Source organism: Pararge aegeria, chromosome 4 (assembly GCF_905163445.1).
Source record: "Pararge aegeria chromosome 4, ilParAegt1.1, whole genome shotgun sequence".
Classification (NCBI taxonomy): domain Eukaryota; kingdom Metazoa; phylum Arthropoda; class Insecta; order Lepidoptera; family Nymphalidae; genus Pararge; species Pararge aegeria.
The window spans coordinates 6,296,812-6,314,729 of NC_053183.1; the positions used below are offsets into that span (position 1 = coordinate 6,296,812).

General features: G+C 33.2%; 4 protein-coding genes across 4 annotated transcripts; 3 read left to right on the forward strand and 1 right to left on the reverse strand.

Moving 5' to 3' along the window:
* The first annotated feature begins 91 nt into the window (after positions 1-91).
* Positions 92-6,747, forward strand: LOC120623218 (argininosuccinate synthase). The gene is made up of 10 exons (XM_039889106.1): positions 92-215; positions 566-671; positions 1,093-1,253; positions 1,914-1,998; positions 2,488-2,633; positions 3,088-3,209; positions 3,405-3,556; positions 4,453-4,544; positions 5,068-5,216; positions 6,535-6,747. Exons 1-10 carry the CDS (start codon positions 151-153, stop codon positions 6,702-6,704), a joined length of 1,248 nt encoding a protein of 415 aa, XP_039745040.1. The 5' UTR covers positions 92-150; the 3' UTR covers positions 6,705-6,747.
* Positions 6,748-7,941: 1,194 nt separating this feature from the next.
* LOC120623288 (mediator of RNA polymerase II transcription subunit 22) lies at positions 7,942-9,498 on the forward strand. The gene is made up of 3 exons (XM_039889233.1): positions 7,942-8,425; positions 8,583-8,684; positions 8,786-9,498. Exons 1-3 carry the CDS (start codon positions 8,329-8,331, stop codon positions 9,001-9,003), a joined length of 417 nt encoding a protein of 138 aa, XP_039745167.1. The 5' UTR covers positions 7,942-8,328; the 3' UTR covers positions 9,004-9,498.
* A 33-nt stretch (positions 9,499-9,531) lies between these two features.
* On the reverse strand, positions 9,532-11,300 carry LOC120623289 (NADH dehydrogenase [ubiquinone] 1 beta subcomplex subunit 8, mitochondrial). Its single transcript, XM_039889234.1, has 3 exons — positions 11,131-11,300; positions 10,836-11,053; positions 9,532-9,801 (listed from the first exon to the last, which is right to left on the reverse strand). The coding sequence occupies exons 1-3, from the start codon at positions 11,216-11,218 to the stop codon at positions 9,589-9,591; spliced, it is 519 nt and encodes a 172-aa protein (XP_039745168.1). The 5' UTR covers positions 11,219-11,300; the 3' UTR covers positions 9,532-9,588.
* A 3,384-nt stretch (positions 11,301-14,684) lies between these two features.
* LOC120637735 (protein-associating with the carboxyl-terminal domain of ezrin) lies at positions 14,685-17,907 on the forward strand. The gene is made up of 7 exons (XM_039909712.1): positions 14,685-15,099; positions 15,176-15,361; positions 15,441-15,580; positions 15,656-15,765; positions 16,006-16,335; positions 16,415-16,599; positions 16,740-17,907. The coding sequence occupies exons 1-7, from the start codon at positions 14,887-14,889 to the stop codon at positions 17,538-17,540; spliced, it is 1,965 nt and encodes a 654-aa protein (XP_039765646.1). The 5' UTR covers positions 14,685-14,886; the 3' UTR covers positions 17,541-17,907.
* The last annotated feature ends 11 nt before the right edge of the window (positions 17,908-17,918 follow it).

Below are 17,918 nucleotides of genomic sequence, written 5' to 3' on the forward strand. Positions count from 1 at the left end.
TAAAAGAAAGGTGCTTATTTATTTATACAGAACGACTCTGGAGATTCTGGGTTATCTCATTTATTGAACTTTATAATAAGAAAAGCAATTATTCAGTCAGAACAACGTTGTTTATCAGAACGATTGTACTTATTTAAAGTATTCTTTAAAATGGATAGAGATATTATTATTTTAGCTTATTCTGGCGGACTTGATACTAGCTGCATTTTAAAATGGTAAGTTAAAATATTAATATAATAGTATAGACCTGCATTCACTGTACATATTTATAATGGTTGTACATATACAAATATTACCACAAATAAAATTAAAGTTTCTGTTTATGAAGTCGAATGATTCTAATTTATCACATTATATAAATTTTATGATTTTTTAACTAATTATATTCACGGTCAGGTGTGATAGAGGATATTAGCTACATTTTCTAGCGATTTAATTAATGGACTGGAATACTATTCTAGACAAGCTAGCAAGCTAGATACTTTTTAAGACTGAAAAATAAAAGTCCGTCGCGTGCTAAATTAATGAGACAGTCTCTTTTAATCTTTTTTCGTTTATTTGTTAGGTTAATTCAAAAGAATTACGACGTAGTTTGTTACATAGCCGACGTTGGGCAGAACGATGATTTTGAAAAAGCAAGTCAGAAAGCAAAACTCATCGGAGCTAAAGACGTAAGTTGCTACGCCGTACACCATTTATGTTATAAAGTATACCTGAAGAGTAGATGGCACATTCCAGAACCAACCGCTAGGATCTAATGAGTGAAATGAGACAATGTTGTCGTTAACACAAGTTTTTAACAGCAGAGGTTACGCCTGAGAAATAACCAGGCATGTCTAAATTACCTTCGTGGTTACGACGCGACCGGCTTGCGCTCCGGGCATCATTACTGCCAAGTAATGAAATTAAAATCCCAGGGCGATATGAAATTCCGTGTTAAGAACCCCGCTTTTAAATTATATCCATAAATAAAATGCTTACAGACACAAGTACGAAATGCATGCGGGTTCGTGTGCAGCGTGCGAATAAAATATTTCTATCATAATTTCTTGTGGGCAAAAGTAATATGTATAATTTTATATATATTTACAGGTAATAGTGGAAGACTTGCGTGAGGAGTTTGTGACTAATTATATGTTGCCTGCCATTCAAATGGGACTAGTTTATGAAAGCCGCTACTATTTGGGTACTTCCTTAGCGCGGCCCTGCATTTCTGTAGGAATTGTAAACGCTGCCAGAAAACTTGGTGCTAAGTTAGTACATATTATTAATTTATATCAGAGAAATTATGAAACCTTTGGAAACCTTTTCATTAGATATGCTCACCCTGGGTGTGATGCCATAGTTTATGAGACCAATAGGTTTAGTCAATTTTCATGGCTAAAGAAGGTTAGCCATAACAATATAGCCAGGGCTTTAGGATCAAGAGCTCGAAATATTATAGTTATTTTGATGTTGGTGTGCAAATAAGGATACATTTTCAAACCAATCCAAGTGATTATTGAACGTGTGATATGACAAATGCACCTACCTACGTGCCTGCTAGAAATAATGCTACAAGTGTTTGTAATTGTCGCTGCCATTGGACTGGACAAACGCCTGTCTGTGCCATTTGGCCAGTCTAGCCAATTAAGAGACCTGTAAATACACTGAGTATATAAACATATAAATAAATGAATCCGACGTTGCTCTGGCGACCGAGAAGTGGCGCCATTTATAGGTCACCAGAGCCTCGTCGGTTTTGGTGGCTATTTGGTACCTATAAACGTTAACGAGTGCAAATGTCATGTTTATGACCCAGCTCGGAAAATGGTTGTAATGATAGAAAGAGAGGCCCTTAGTTTAACATGATTTCTTTTATTTAAATCATAACAATGCATACTCTTGTATTGAAAGAGTTGTGTTAATTACAGATATATTTCTCATGGTGCTACCGGCAAAGGAAATGATCAAGTTCGTTTCGAACTAAGCGTTTATTCGTTGTGGCCAGAGGGAAAGGTAGAGTATCCAACTTTCTACATGACGTTAGATTAGATCTCTTATTTCAGTAAAAACAATTAAGTCCCCATCTACTTAGTTTAATTTTTAAACCTATTATTATTATTTGTAAATGTTAAATAGGTATTTAATAATTATGCGAGATTTTAGAACAAACATATTCCATTTTAAATTTACCTCGGACTAATCTACCTATCCTAATAAAGCTTAAGAGGTTAGATTGTTGTTTGGACGTGCTAATATTGGAATCTGATTTGACTTTTTTTTTCTCATTTTTAACTTTTAAATTTTACCCCTAAATTAAATAGGGGATGGAAGTTTTAAATAAAAGTCCATTACTTTTTAAGTTCAATGAAAAATGTGATAGGTTAAAAAATAAAACGGAGCTACATGTTAAGGATCCGTACAACTTCAACCCCCAAATAGACTAAAAAGGTATACAAATTAATAAGGCATTGTCGAGCAAGTATGAAAATTTTTTTCCTACAGGTAATCGCACCATGGCGTCTTCCAGAATTCTTTAATAGGTTTCAAGGACGAAGTGACCTTATCGAATATGCTAATAAAGAGAACATTCCAGTCGCAGCGACACCCAAAGCTCCGTGGTCTACTGACGAAAATATTATGCATATAAGGTATCTAATATAGACTTAACTTAGTATTTGTACAAGACAAGGTATGATACAAGGAATTCCTATGTTTCGCGACCTTTCTGTAGTTTGCAGCGGTCCTAAGTTCACCAAAACTTTGGTAAACCAAATTTTAACTGTGGAACTGTTATATACCTAGGTACACATGCAGTACCTGCAGTTTTTACCGAATAAGGTAGCTCATTTGAACAATTTCGGGACTTTGACGCCCAGGTTAAAGACAAAGAGGGCTAATTATAATTCAGAAAAGAGGGGGTTGAATGATTGCCTCAAATTCATATTCCATATTTTTCAAAAGACTTATTATTAAAATATACAATATCGGTTTTACCTTTTAGGGTATAGTCACCGCGCTTAGATTACATTTTTTTGAGTTCCACTACAAGTAAGCCGAGGACTGCAATCTCACCTAACCTAAAATTAAAACTTTATGTTTCAGTTACGAATCAGGGGTCCTTGAAGACCCCAGTGTCATACCTCCGAGTGGTATTTACAAAATGACTCGAGAACTTGCCCAAACGGATGATTATGCGAGCATTATTGATATTACATTCCAAAAAGGTACGTTCCTACTTTCATAATAGAAAAATAACGGAAAACTGGTAACAATATTCTCTGTGTACTACCACCATCCACTGGGATAACCAACCCCTCTGTCCAGCATGGTAATTATGGGAAAATACTCCCTTTAGCAGCCATTCGTTCAACGGTGGACTTTTTCAAGATAAACATTTATTTATTTATTCATTTTTATAGGTTTGGCAGTTTCTGCTCAAATACCTAGTGGTCAGGAAAAAGCACTAATAATAACAGACGCCTTGACGCTGGTCGAAACCTTGAATAAATTGGGAGGACAACATGGTATTGGACGTATTGATATTGTGGAAAACCGATTTCTGGGTCTGAAGGTAAACCGTTAGCTATAGGTAAAGGTAGTATCACAGTGGGAATTTTGTCCAATCTGCAGTCTTGTAGTTTAGTTTTTAATTTTGTTTAACGGAACGATTACTTCCTTAAAGGCTCCAGGCTCTTTGTACCTAATTAGCCTGTCCAACTAAGGATTGGATTACACTTGTAAGTTTTACTTTTGTAGCTTAGTTATGGAAGTCAATTATTTACTAATGTAAACAACTTTGTAAGGTGGTAATAGTGACTAGGTGGGAATTTATGACACTTATGTAAATTTTTAATAAGTCCATAAGTAAACTTACAAACGTAATGCTTAAGAATCACGATGCTCGACGATCACGGGTTCGTTTCATAATTAGTCAAGCCCAGAATTATTCGGATTTGGGAAATTGGCTTTTTTCCACTCCCATACCTAGGACGTCTTGACGGCCAAAATGTATAAGTATGAACAATCCGCACAGGAAGTTGACTGATGAGCTTTAAGCCATATGAGAAATGAGGCCTTTGCCTAGCAATAGCAGTGGGACATAAATAGACTAGGTATGATAAAAGATCAATATAAATGCCTCGTTTGTCTAGTTTGAGACCCCGGCGTTTGAATTGTTTGGGTTTTTTTTATTAAGAAATTCTTGGTAACAGCCCGAAGTTTGGAAATTAGCGGGAATTCACCACAGTGGCTAAAAGAGTACGTTTAGCTGTCGGTCCTGCGCCTGATCTCGTTCCGGTCGTGTCAGATCCGCCGTCCCATCGGAGAGAGGGAATTAAGGGGTAGTGAGGTGCATTCATTTACTGATATTGACCACGGTGGCCAATATCAGTAAATGAATATAAAAAAGAAATCGTTTTTTCGCTAAACCGCCTCCTAAGTGTATTCATAATAAAAAATTTCTTCCAGTCAAGAGGACTTTATGAAACACTGGCTGGTACTATATTACACGAAGCTCATTTAGATTTAGAAGCTTATGCTCTTGACAAGGAAGTATTGAGGTAGGTGCATATATCTAATTGCCAAATAATAATATTTTAATACCGTATCACAATAAAGAGATGATGGTGAAGTGCCGGGGGAAGTCCTTAAGCAGTAACGCTTTCGGGAAAAGCAATATTTTGTTGAAGGTTATGAGCAGTTGGCATTCGGCTATTATGGACTAGATACGAATACAAACCTAGTGGGTAGGTTTGCATGCGAGAAAAAGCGTGAATAAAATTTTATTTACTACGAAGTACTGACTTTCTTTTACAACTTAATAGCAGGAAATAAATATTTTTTACAACACTTTTAAATCGGTGTCAAGTAAAATGTAGAAAATTACTTCCTTGCAACTATAAAAAACATCGTAACTTAAAAGTGCCGACTCAGAAATAAAGTCATCTTTTCGTGCTTGACAAATACACCCGTATTTGTTAAGCCAATGGCAATTTATGAAAGCGCTTCTTGAACAAATCAGATGTACGGATAACAGAAAGGTATAAATAAAACAAAAACGTAACATTACTTTTTCCTTTACAGAATCAAAAAATATCTTCAAGACAAAATGGCCGATTTTGTATATAACGGTTTTTGGTTTTCGCCGGAAGCTTTCTACACGAGGAAATGCTTAGAAATGTCTCAAGAATCAGTTACTGGCACTGTAACAGTTCAGATTTTTAAAGGAAGTGGTAAGATGAACACTAATGCAATCGTTGTTTAAATATTGGAAGGGAGTTTTTCCATAAGATGATTCTCAAAAATTCTAGTTATTTGGTAAGATAAGTAGTATTCAATTGGAACTCTGTCCACACGCTTGCTGTTTTTTACAAACAACAAACACGAGCCAAACAGTGCTCACAATCAACCAACACAAATAGGGTATAATGCTTGGCGAACGCATTAGTATATTCCGGATGAGCAAACATGGCGGATGAGTTTGTGGCAGCAATTGCGGATTGATGATATCTATGAGTATGTTTAATTTAAAAAAATTAAAATAAAAACAACTTATAAATATTTCTACAAAATTTTTAAGTCATTTTTAAAACACTTGGTTTTTTTCCGTTCAGAAAATTATTGGTCTCCAACCATCGTACTACTTTAGCGAGACATTTGTTTACATCCTAAAGATGTGTTTTGCGTCGTTTAATTTAAAATATCAGTGATGCATCATCAGTAAACAAACTATCCCGTGATTGTCCTTAGCAAGGTAAGGAAGGTCGTTCATGTAAATAAGGAACAGAAAAGTCCTAATATAGACCCCTGAGGGATACCTATTTTGACAAATGGCCCGTTAGACCGTTTTCCGTTAACGTCAAGTTTTTGAATTTATTCCATAGTGGTGTAAATTTCTTATTAATGTCTCGTGTTGAACACAATCAGACGCCTTGACACATCATAGAATACGCCAAAGGAGTCTTGTGACTCCTCCCAGGCTTTAAATATATATGTTTTACCAGCGTCGATTAATGAGCGGACATTCAATAAATTGTTTTTATTAAATTATTTAAGCAACTGATTTAATATAAGTTTTTCAAACATTTTACTCAGAGTGGGTAGTACAGATATTGGTCTAAAGTTAGAAGGGTCGGTAGTACTACATTATTAAATATGATAGCTCGGGTGCAAATATATCAATAAAGGACTTAACTCAACGTTAACGGATATGCCCAACAAATCATAAATTAAATGTTTATTAAATACCTCATTAAAGAGCATATCAATTATTTAATATGATAATTGTAACTTATCTTCAACGCAGGTAGCGTTGAAGATAATCGGGGTGATAGTGAAAATCCTAAGTATTCGCGAATTTATTTGTCACACGCGTGTTTATCTCGTTTAGTTTAATTAGATGCACTATTAAATAAAAAACATTTATAATTTTTATTCCATTGTTTTGACCTGCAGTTCTTAAATATTATATATCTGTATAAAATTCTGAATAATCGCTAATTAAGTTTTTTTAATCCTTCAATCACCCTTCCTATGTGATTTTTTTTACAGTGTCAATTTTAGCAAGGAAGAGTACCACAAGTTTGTACAATAAAGATTTGGTTTCCATGGACATTGCTGGTGGGTTTTCACCCGAAGATAGCACTGGATTTATTAACATTAACGCGGTCCGTCTGAAGGAGTATGCACGTTTTACTGCTGCAACAAAAAAAATTAAATAAATTTTGTACTGTTTGAATATAGAAATTTTATACTGCACGATTACTACGATTTTGAAATTATCCCTTTTTTATGACAAGTACTCCAATAAAACCAAAACTCTTTCTTGAAGATTTAATTTTATTGAAAACAAGATTAAGTTTAACACATTATTCAGTTAATTCAAATTCAAAATTCATTTATTTCAAGTAGGCCATTGCTGGTGGGTTTTCACCCAAACATAGCACTGGATTTATCAACATTAACGCGGTCCGTCTGAAGGAGTATGCACGTTTTACTGCTGCAACAAAAAAAAAAAAATTTGTACTGTTTGAATATAGAAAAATTTTACTGCACGATAATACTAATATTTTGCAAGTATCCCTTTTTTATGACAAGTACTTCTTATATTACGCTTCTTTATACTTAAACACAAACCTACCATGCCATAGAAATAGAAGAACAAAATAATAGAATTAAAAAAATCAACAACTTTTATATACAATAAGCGACTCTACTTTACTTTGTTCCAAATCTTTCAATCGCTCATAGAAATCCAGCCGAATATAGTGAACGTATAGTTAAGTTGGTCTCTTTTTGTCTATGCATCATAGCGCGTACGAAAAGGAATATTTATATTATTTTGTTTATTTTGATTAGTTTCGTGATCGGTTTTCAGATTTAATGCAAATTTAAATTAAATACTGTGTTTCTTCGTTTACTTGCTGGAAAATAAAAAACGCCATCACCTTTTCATTCTTAAGTTGAGTAAATTTTACATGTTTTTACCACGCAGTATGCCACTTTGTACATATAATCTATCAGTCGAACGAATGAAAACTTGCGTGAAATTCATACCGTTTTTCAGCGCTGACCCCGATGTATGGAGGGTAGAGGTAAGGAGAGTCATCTGTGTATATGAAAAAGTGTCGTCAAAATGTATTAAATTAGGATGGCGCCACATTTGCATCAGGGTAACTCATAAAAGAAGCGCCAAATATAAATATTGTTAGAGTAGGCTTGAAAAATAAACAAGGAAGTATGGAGATACAAGGAAGTAAGGTTATATTTACCACAATATTTTGTACAACGTAAGTTGTTGAAATTCTCAATAATTAACTACTTTAGTCGATAATGACATTAATTTTTTTAACTCGGCATACTTCAATTCATCTACGATTGCTATATTCATACCATACCCTGTGCATCCACCAGCGCCATTGTGGAGGATTTTTGAACTGTTATTTAGCGCATACACTGGACACTTTTTCAACTTTTCTCCCATATAAGATGACTCTCCTTACCTCTACCCTCCATTCCTCGATGTCTATTTCTTATCAAGTCAGTGCACAGACAATAAAACGTGCCCGAGAGTTCCCACCCGTTCTCTTGACAGTTTGATGTTACTCTCTAAGCCATAGAACTAGAAATAAAAATGTCTTACAGACTAGGTTACTACAGTATATGTCTGTGTTTATTGTTGTTTCGCAGTTGTAATATTTTTAAGTGATTTTTGCTATACTTGATTAAAAGCTCTTGTGCTGAATTAAATATATATCATATAGTTTGGTCACAACTTTTCGAAATATTGAATTTATCTATATTAGTTAAAAACCTGAGTGGAAAAATCTTTACAATAACTGAATCATGCATCGGAACTTACCTCAAAATAAAGAAGCTTTACTTAAATCTTACACAACACGTTTAAAAGAAGATGTTAAAAGTATGTTAGAAAATTTTGAAGGTAAGTACAACTATCCTCAACAAATGCTGAACTCGTTAATCACGTTTTAAATCCTACTTCAGAAGTATCCAACTACAACTACCTTTGTTTTTATGTAGCTTTGCTCTCCACACTAATAGAAATTACCAAAAAATTTAAATCAGTTACTTATTTTCAGAAATTATAAAACTTGCAAAGGGGGAAAATGACTCCCAGTTAAATAGAATGACACAAATTGAGCAGGACACTTTTGAAATGCAAGTTAGAGCAGCCAATATTGGTAAAACCTTTTAGAGCTTCTTTATGAAACATTCCTATTATGTACTACTATAACTGGTTCTATTTATGAAAGTTACATTTAATTTTGCTATTATTTTGCAGTGAGGGCAGGAGAGTCTTTAATGAAGTTAGTATCAGACATCAAGCAGTATTTAATATTGAACGACTTTCCATCTGTTAATGAAGCAATTACACAAAATTCTAAATTATTTCGTACTAAACAGCAAGAGTGTGATCAAAAGCTAATGTCCCTTCGTGATGACATAGCTGCCGACCTTTATGACTTAGAAGATGAATATTTTACCAGTATATATAAGTGATCCTAATTAACATAAACACATCTTCAATAAAGTCAGTAATGGTCTGTTACAATAATTTTAGTACTCAACTCGCAAACACAGTCTTTACCACTTTCATGTTTCAATATTAAATTTTAGTACACTTACCTAAATAGTAGTTAATGGTCTGTTACAATAATTTTAGTACTCAACTCGCAAATGCAGTCTTTACCACTTTCATGTTTCAATATTAAAGTTTAGTACACTTACCTAAATAGTAGTTTAGAGTATTATGTTTATATCAGCATGCACATTTTACCAGTATAGATGTGCTATATAAGTAATATTCAAACTACTGTTACCTAACAGTAGTTTGAATATTACTTATATAGCAGCGTTGTACTTGGCTAGGGAGCATTTGTTGTTACTAATATTTATTATGTAAGTTTAAACACCTTTTTGAATGAAAGTGATAAATTGTCTATATTGACTTATAAATTTTTAGATATTTTGATCAAACTAATCATTATAATAAAAAATAAAACAAATTATAAGATTTCATTTTTTCTTTTTATTTAATGTAAATAATACACTACCCACCTGCAATATTAAACATAATATTTTTATCTATTTTTCACAAAACAAGTAGTGTGGTCCTTCATTGGGGTACTGCTTCAGAGTAACTGGTCTTCCAAACTTATGATTTTCCAACCATGCATACAGTGCAAAACTACCAAATATAGTTCCCAAAAACCAGGTCCACTGATGCGTTAAAGAAAACCTGCGCTTTGCAGATGGGTCATAGCGATCTTCACCAAATATCTCAGCACTTGCATTGAACTGAAAGTTATCATAAATTCATAATCTTATAATTATTATCATTTAGAGTATAAAAATTGACATTCATACATGTGGAATGAGGCTTGTATCAATTTTTCAAATCCTAGCTCTACTGAACTTAGATCACCTTACAAGATTACATCATAGATACAAATCTCTAATCACAATAATTTATTTATTGTGTAATTTGTGTGTCCTTAACATGAGCTCTAAGTACTAACATGGGACTAGTGGAGACTGGATTAGTTAGTACTAGCTAACAGGTGTAAAGCAAAAGGGTCATGAGCATTAGCCTTTTAAAGGAGAGAGGGACTTTGTTCTTCAATCCAATACACTGCTCTATATGGGTTTGTGGGCTTTACTGATTGTCATGGAATTAAAATAAAGAATTTCAGTGTTATAGTCATGTCAGTGTCTGGTGATTGGTACATGTTAACTTATGTTAATTTCTGTATTAAATAAAACAAAATATCTCTAGGTTTTGTCTTTATATCACTGATTATTATCAGCAACAAAACTTGTGTATAAAAATTGCAGATGCTATTCTTAAATAGAGCAATAAATAATGATCCTTCAGTATCAATCTTCTTCAAAATGTAATTATTTAAGGAAATTACATAAAATACATGCTTTCTTCCTTACCAATTTTGTTGCACACAAATCAAACTTAAAATTATGGGCATAACACATGGGCAGAGTTATTGTAAATATTTGCCATATAGCTAAAAATAACACTGCTATTCATAATGTTTCCTAAGGAAGCAGATTACAATCTTATGGATCTAGTAATTTAATTTATATTAATAATAATATAACATAATAATAATATATAAAATAGTTAAGAAACAATTATATTAATCGTTTAGGTATTCTTTTTAGTATTCGTTCAGTTAAGAAAGAATTGTACAACTGAATAAGCACCATTGTTTACCTTCATCCGATTGAGACAAAGCTATCAAACTATCTAGATAGTATACAGCCACTTTTTTAATAAGGTGAGCCATCACATCATAAGACATAAAAATTCAACTTACTGGTTCATTAAAATTTCTTTTCATATCTGGCAAATCATATGGGTAGTACGGATCTTTAGAATCTGTTCCAATATCAGGCAACTTAGGATAGTCTCCATATCCTAAATCTTCAGGGTATGGCTGGTACTCTTCGATAGTCAAGCAATACTTTTTTGCCGCCGCAGCTCGCTCTTCCGGTGTCTTAGGATATGGGCCCGGTTTATATTGATAATTCCAATCTGCGAATATTATGACGTAACGACCATAACATAATTTTATCTTGTGTATTATTTTAAAACTACAATATAAAACTTACGGTTTCTCACAGCATTACAATATACAGCTGCTAAATTACGTACAGCCTTTCGATCAAAAATAGCTTTCTTTACCAAATTCAAAGCCATTATACGAGCTAAGCCAAGTGCAAAGGCAATAAAATAAAATTCTCAAGACTGCAAATTGCAATGAAGCTTCAATCAGTTTGAGTTTGACAATGACAATTGACAGACAAAAACACAGACTCACTAGAACTTTAAAAAAAAATATCAAGACCGATGTACCTTTTGCCCAGTTGGTACAGACAAAAGCCTTAAACAACATTTGAATTGAATTGAAAAAGAATTATGGCTGTACGGTGAATGTAATATACATCCTGTCAACATACATCCATTCAAAGGTGTACACCTTTGAATTTTTGAATTTTCATGGGAAAGAATAAAGAAATTTTAAAAATAATTCTTTTAACTTCTCAGATTTATATCCTCAAAACTATAGGGGAGTCTCATAACTGATTCTCTTATAGTTTTGTTTCAGAATCTTTACCTAGACATAAGTAGCGTCACGAAAGTCTAGCAGTGACCGTTACTGCGCAGAAGTCGAAAATAAGGTATCATGGACCGCGCGACACCCCGCGCACTTCCAGTGTACAGTCGCGTTCTGAATTGTATTGTTATTACTGTTAATTTTAGTTGTTGTTTTTTGTTAAGTTTGAGTTTGTTAATTTGTTTTTTTAAGTTTGTTTGTGACTTTAAACAGTGAATATGCCTAGAAGAAATACTGTTTTGAGAAGACAGGCAAGGTCTACAACGTGCATGGTTTTCTGTAAAGAGAATCTAATGAATTAATTGATTCTTTAAAACAAATCAAAAGTGAGATTGGCGAAGCTACGAGTATTTTACTCGGTCATTCCGACAGCAGCACTGTAAATTTAAGCCAGATAAAACAAACTGCAGAAGTAATTAAGGCAGGAAATATGAAATTAAATGGTATAATCAGTGTCTCAGGGAAAGTTCAAAAAAGGACAGCAGATTCTACAAAAACATCAATTGCAACGGTAAGGAACATTTCCACTGAAGCGAACGATTCCGATTTAATCACAGTGTTCGGAACACCAGGAAAACAAACGTTCGCGAACAAAGCCGGTCACGAATATCGATAACTTCGACCAAGGAGTAATAAAGAGGTGCATTCATAACTTTCACAAGACAAATAATGAACTTCCTCCCGTCGCAAAGCTGAAAAGGAAGCTAGAGGAAGACATAAATTTCAAAGGCTCAGAACGTAGTCTTCGGCGAATAATTAAGAGTTTTCGGTTTCGGTGGAAAAACACCGAAAACAACCGAAAAGTGCTGTTCGAAACATCTAGTATACGTTTGTAACGCATCGAATATTTGCATAAAATAAAACAATATCGTCAAGAAGAAAGGCCTATTGTATGTACGGACGAATCTTACGTAGATTCGTCGAACTCTTCTGTAAAAGCCTTGAGTGATGGAACGACTAAAGGCTTCATAAAACCAATTTCAAAAGGAAAGCGAGTTGTCATTGTCCACGCAGGGTGTGAAAATGGGCATAAGCCCATTTTCACACCCTGCATTAGATTCTGCATTATATTATTGGTATAAACCCAATGCGCTGCTGACTTTTAAAGCTGGTACCAAATCAGGCGACTACCAACATAATATGAATTTTGAAAATTATGAAAAATAGCTCAATACTCAATTAATGCGCAACTTACCACCCAATACCGTCTTGGTAGTTGATAACGCGGCCTATCATAATAAACAGTGGGATCTCGCACCGACATCTAATTCGAAGAAAGCTGACATGCAGGCTTGGCTCATTGAAAAAGGCATACAGTACGAGGAAACACTACTGAAACCTCATTTATACAATTTAATAAAGGCAAACAAGGAAAGATTCAAAACTTTTTCGATTGACCGAATCCTAGCTGAACAAGGTCATCAAGTGCTGAGACTACCACTATACCACCCAGATCTGAATCCTATTGAAATGGCATGGTTCGATATATAACAATATGTAGGCAGCAAAAATGTGAAATGGAGTGTTACTAAATGTACAGAGCTAATTGAATAATAAAAGGTTTTACTGATGGGTGCATGGGATTGGCAAAAGTTGTGCAAAAAGGTGAAGGATATATAAGAATATCCAAAGAGTGACCATGTCGTGGGTTTGTTAACAGAAGAATTCATTATTCGCGTTGATGAAGATAGTTCAGAGGATAACTTTGGTGAATCTGATGACGATAACTCTTCTAGTACTGACGGCCGAAGCAGCCCTGAGTCTGGGCCGTCAACGAGCAAAAGGCCCTGCCGAGATACCATTGAAGGCGTGATGCCATTATCTGATTCAGACTAGGAAAAAAGTAGCATAAGTTGTGTAAATGTGTGTGATTGTAATTTCAATTTCAGAAACTAGTTTTTTATATCTAAGATAAAAATGGAAATTCATGAATGTTTTTATTTTTCTAATTCCCATAAACTTGTTAAAAATTATAGCCTAGGTAATAAGAAATCTTTGGAACTTGAAACTATAATAATTACAAACACATATACTCACACTCAAACATGCTTTTACACTACACACAAACACACACATTACAATTAAATAATATCATTTTCATTGGATAATAATCATTACTTTATTAATTAATGGCTAAATACTATTTATTAATTAAAGTAATGTTGATGTATTGCCTGCGCCAGTACCCATGCGCAGCTATCCCCTCCACGTTTCGTTCAGCGCTAGACTTACTTGCCGCGACTTTTACCTCTACAGGTACTTAAATGTCTTAAGTGCAGAGAACGACAGACCAGAGTTCTCATTCAGCCATTATTGTGATGCTACCTCACAAACTTTCCCATTTTCCGCATTTTATGGTAAACGCTTAGAACATTAAAGTTAAAATAATTACAGTCAAATGTTAAATGGAATAAAGTGACTTACAGACCGTTCGAGAAACACAACTTAAGTAGACTGATTTTTGATGCTTCAATATTAATCTTGTACACTCCTGGTGTCTGTATGTTTTTAATTCCTACCCAAAAGTTTTGTTTCTATTCGAACTAGAATTTCCTGAGAATAGTGTGTTCAATCAAACAAAAAAAAGAACTATTCAGCTTTATAATATTAGTATATATAAGGCATACAATATAATAATTGTTAATTTTTCGATTATGTTAAATACCTTTATGAATCAGTTTAAATAAAAAAAAAATATTAGTGTCTTATTTAAAAATCCTATATCTAATGAATCCCAAAATAAATAATAACAAAGTTCATGCGATTTGGTTTGCTCAAGTTACGATTAAAGTTTGGGATGGTGGCACCCATATTTTAGCGATAAGACCGTATTTGCACACCTAAACTAGTTTTTTTTTTCATCCTACACGTAAATCATAAATTCACAGCGCTCACCGTTGCGCCAGGGAGGTCGTCAAAAACTTACAAAGCGATTTTATATAAGACCTGCAGTGCTGCAATAGGAAGAATAATTTAATGTTTATAACTGTAGTCTGTACTACTTTTAATATTGTAGTCTTTGATCTGAACTCTTTGGTGACTAGTGACAAGTTGACAACTGAATTGTGACGTTGTTTATTTATCGTGATTTATTCAACTTGGGCTACCAAAGGTTTTATTTTATTATTAAGGTATCGGACGCAGTGTAAAATATAAGCCATTAGCAGTGAAAGTACTACCTTCAGACCATTATGATACTAAGTTATTGTTAACTAGGTGTTTAATTAATCAAACACACAGGAAGAAACACATGATGGGTAACGAGACTTCGCATCTAAAAAGCTTGGAAATAGAAGAGAAGGCAACAGAGATAACGGACTTTTGGGCTCATCATCAAGCTACTATAAGTGATAGTTGTCAGTATTTTAGTTTAAAAAGTGACGGTTCCGTGACTGTATTTAAAGGAGAGACAATATTAGGTCCTTTATGGACGGCTTCAACGCCTTTGGAAAAGTTTTCCAATGTATGCAAATTATAATTGTTTTCGTACATTAATAATTCATCAATTGAATAAAACTGTTATTATCATTTGTTTGCAGAATCTTTTAAAATATCGGCATCCATGTATTGTGAGGTATATATCTGCCTGGCGGCAGAGATCCACATTTCACTTGGCAACCGAATATGTTCAGCCACTAGCACATGTTTTAAATTCTCAGACACCACTTCAAATTTGCATTGGACTGAATAACATTCTACAAGCCCTGGTTTTTTTGCATGAACAGGTGAGTTGATTGTCAATTTATATTCTATATAAACTTATTTGAATTTTCACCATATGAACAGAATACCTAATATTTGCAGGCTTGTATGTCACACAACAATATTAGTATGTCATCAATTTATATCTCAGGTGATGGACAATGGAAACTAGCTGGCTTACAGTATTTATGTCCATTTAATGAATTGAATGCAGCCTATCTAAAACATTCAAGGATACACAGGTATGTAACCTGTTATCAAAGAATAATGTTTCATTGATTTATCTGTGAGTTTACTGGTAAACCTTATTGTTCCAGATATGATAAAGCAGTTGATCCTAATGAAGATTCATATGAGATAATTTCTAAAGTTGATCAATATGCTTTTGCAGTTTTGGTTGAAGATGTTTTTAATGGTCACAATGATGGTAAAAGTTCATTAATTTGTAACCAGTTTTAATAATTAAATAATAAAAACATCATTATATGTAAATATTGTGGTTTATTGTTTCTATCAGAATAGTATAACTTTTTTTTATTAAATCTACATATATTTGTACCTGATAACCATTTGTTTTTTAAACTGATTACATCATTAATTTAAATATTTTCTGGAAGATTAATTACTCGAGAATATGAATAATAACCTAAATAATTATACTTTTCAGATGAAGTTCCACATTTGAAGGAATTCAAAAAATACTGCAGAAACTATCTTCAGAATACAAATCCTGAAAGAAGGCCCAATTTATCAGAAGTACTTAAAGATAACTTTTTTAATCATGAATTTATATCTATTTACAAATTTCTTAACGTTTTACCTTTAAAAACTGATGAAGAAAAAAGTGAATTCTTCTCCAACATTCTAAGTAATATTAAATGCTATGATGAGGTTACTGTTGCTAAACAACTTGGAGGATTATTACTTTCAAGGCATACTCTTTTAGATCAGACAGCCCGTAGAGATGTGCTGCCATTTCTTTTGAAGCCCAAAAATGGTATTTATGTGATTTCTTTACTAACATGAAACTATCAATTTTATCATTTTTCATCATGCACTTACTGTTTCTTTTACAGATAGATTAAATGGGGAATGTATGGGATTATTTACCCTAAGTGTATTCAAAGAACATGTTAAACCTAGACTTCTGCAACTATTTGGGGTCAGAGATAGCCAGATACGAACGTTATTGTTGTCACATTTCACTAAGTTTGTTCATGTGTTTACTCATGAAGAACTTTCCCAACATATTCTACCAGAGGTATGTTGAAATAATAAATCTTAAAAGTTTGCATGATTGAAGCTAATCTATGTGTAAGTTTTTGTATATGCAAAACTTTCCATGTAATCATAATTTAAAAGAGTGATGGATATTTTTAACATTAAATTTTTCATTTGCAGTTACTAGTGGGCATAAAAGATACGGATGACAATTTAGTTGCCACAACTTTAATTTGTCTAAGTGAACTAGTTCCTATTTTAGGAGCTGATACAGTTGTGGGTGGTAAAAGAACTAAACTTTTTACAGATGGTAGACCTAAATCTAGAACCACTACATCAAAATCTGATTGTGATGTATTCATAGCAAATAAAGCTCTAACTGATTTCCACTGCTCTGAAAGAGTATATCCAGTTAACACAAGCACCTTTGAAGAAAATATATCATTGAACGAAAGACCTTCACCAGTTGGGGGTGAATCTAATGATGATGTAATGTTGGATACCAGAATTGAAATCAACAGACCCACTAAAGTAAGCTCTGAAGATGAATGGGATGATTGGGAAAATAGTAACCAGCAATTAGTTACTGTAAGTTTGGAGCAATCCAATAATTTCATTATAGAAGACAAGATTGGAGTTGCAAACTTAGAAGAATTTGTGGACAATAATGATGATGATACAATACATACAATTAAAACTAGTAATGGTAAAGCATCAACTCATTCAACGTTGTTGCATAAAGCTGCCCTTGAAGCCAAAAAGAATATTGTTGATATATCCGAATTGGATATAAAAAATCTGAAAGTTGATTTAACAAAAAATGATGAAATTGACTTTTTTGCAGATATGATGCCAGTTATTGAAAAACAAAGAGTAGTTGCCATTAATGATAACACCACAGATTTCATTCATAAATTAAACTTTGTACCCGATGAAGGGGGAGATGAAAGTGAAGACTGGGGTGAAAATTGGAATGAATAAAATTCATAAATGTTACTTTATAGTTTTGTTTGAGAGTTCAGTAGTTGTAAATTTACATTTGTCTTTAACTAATCATATTTGTATAATTGTAAATATAAAGATTAAATTAAGAAAGTAATTTAAATGTGAGAATAATATATGGATGTACAAGGAAGAATGTTTTGGTACCAAAGTTTTTTAATTGTTGAAAATTTTGGAATATGTATAGAACATCATTTAAAGTTTAGAAACCTAATTTATTATAAGTTTGGTATATACACGAAACTTGTAAGTTTCAAAGTGCATGATTCATGTTTATCACATAAACTCTTTTCTATAACACAATAAATGGCTTAGCCCAATAAATGTGACATTGTATGTCTTTAAACAATGGTATTA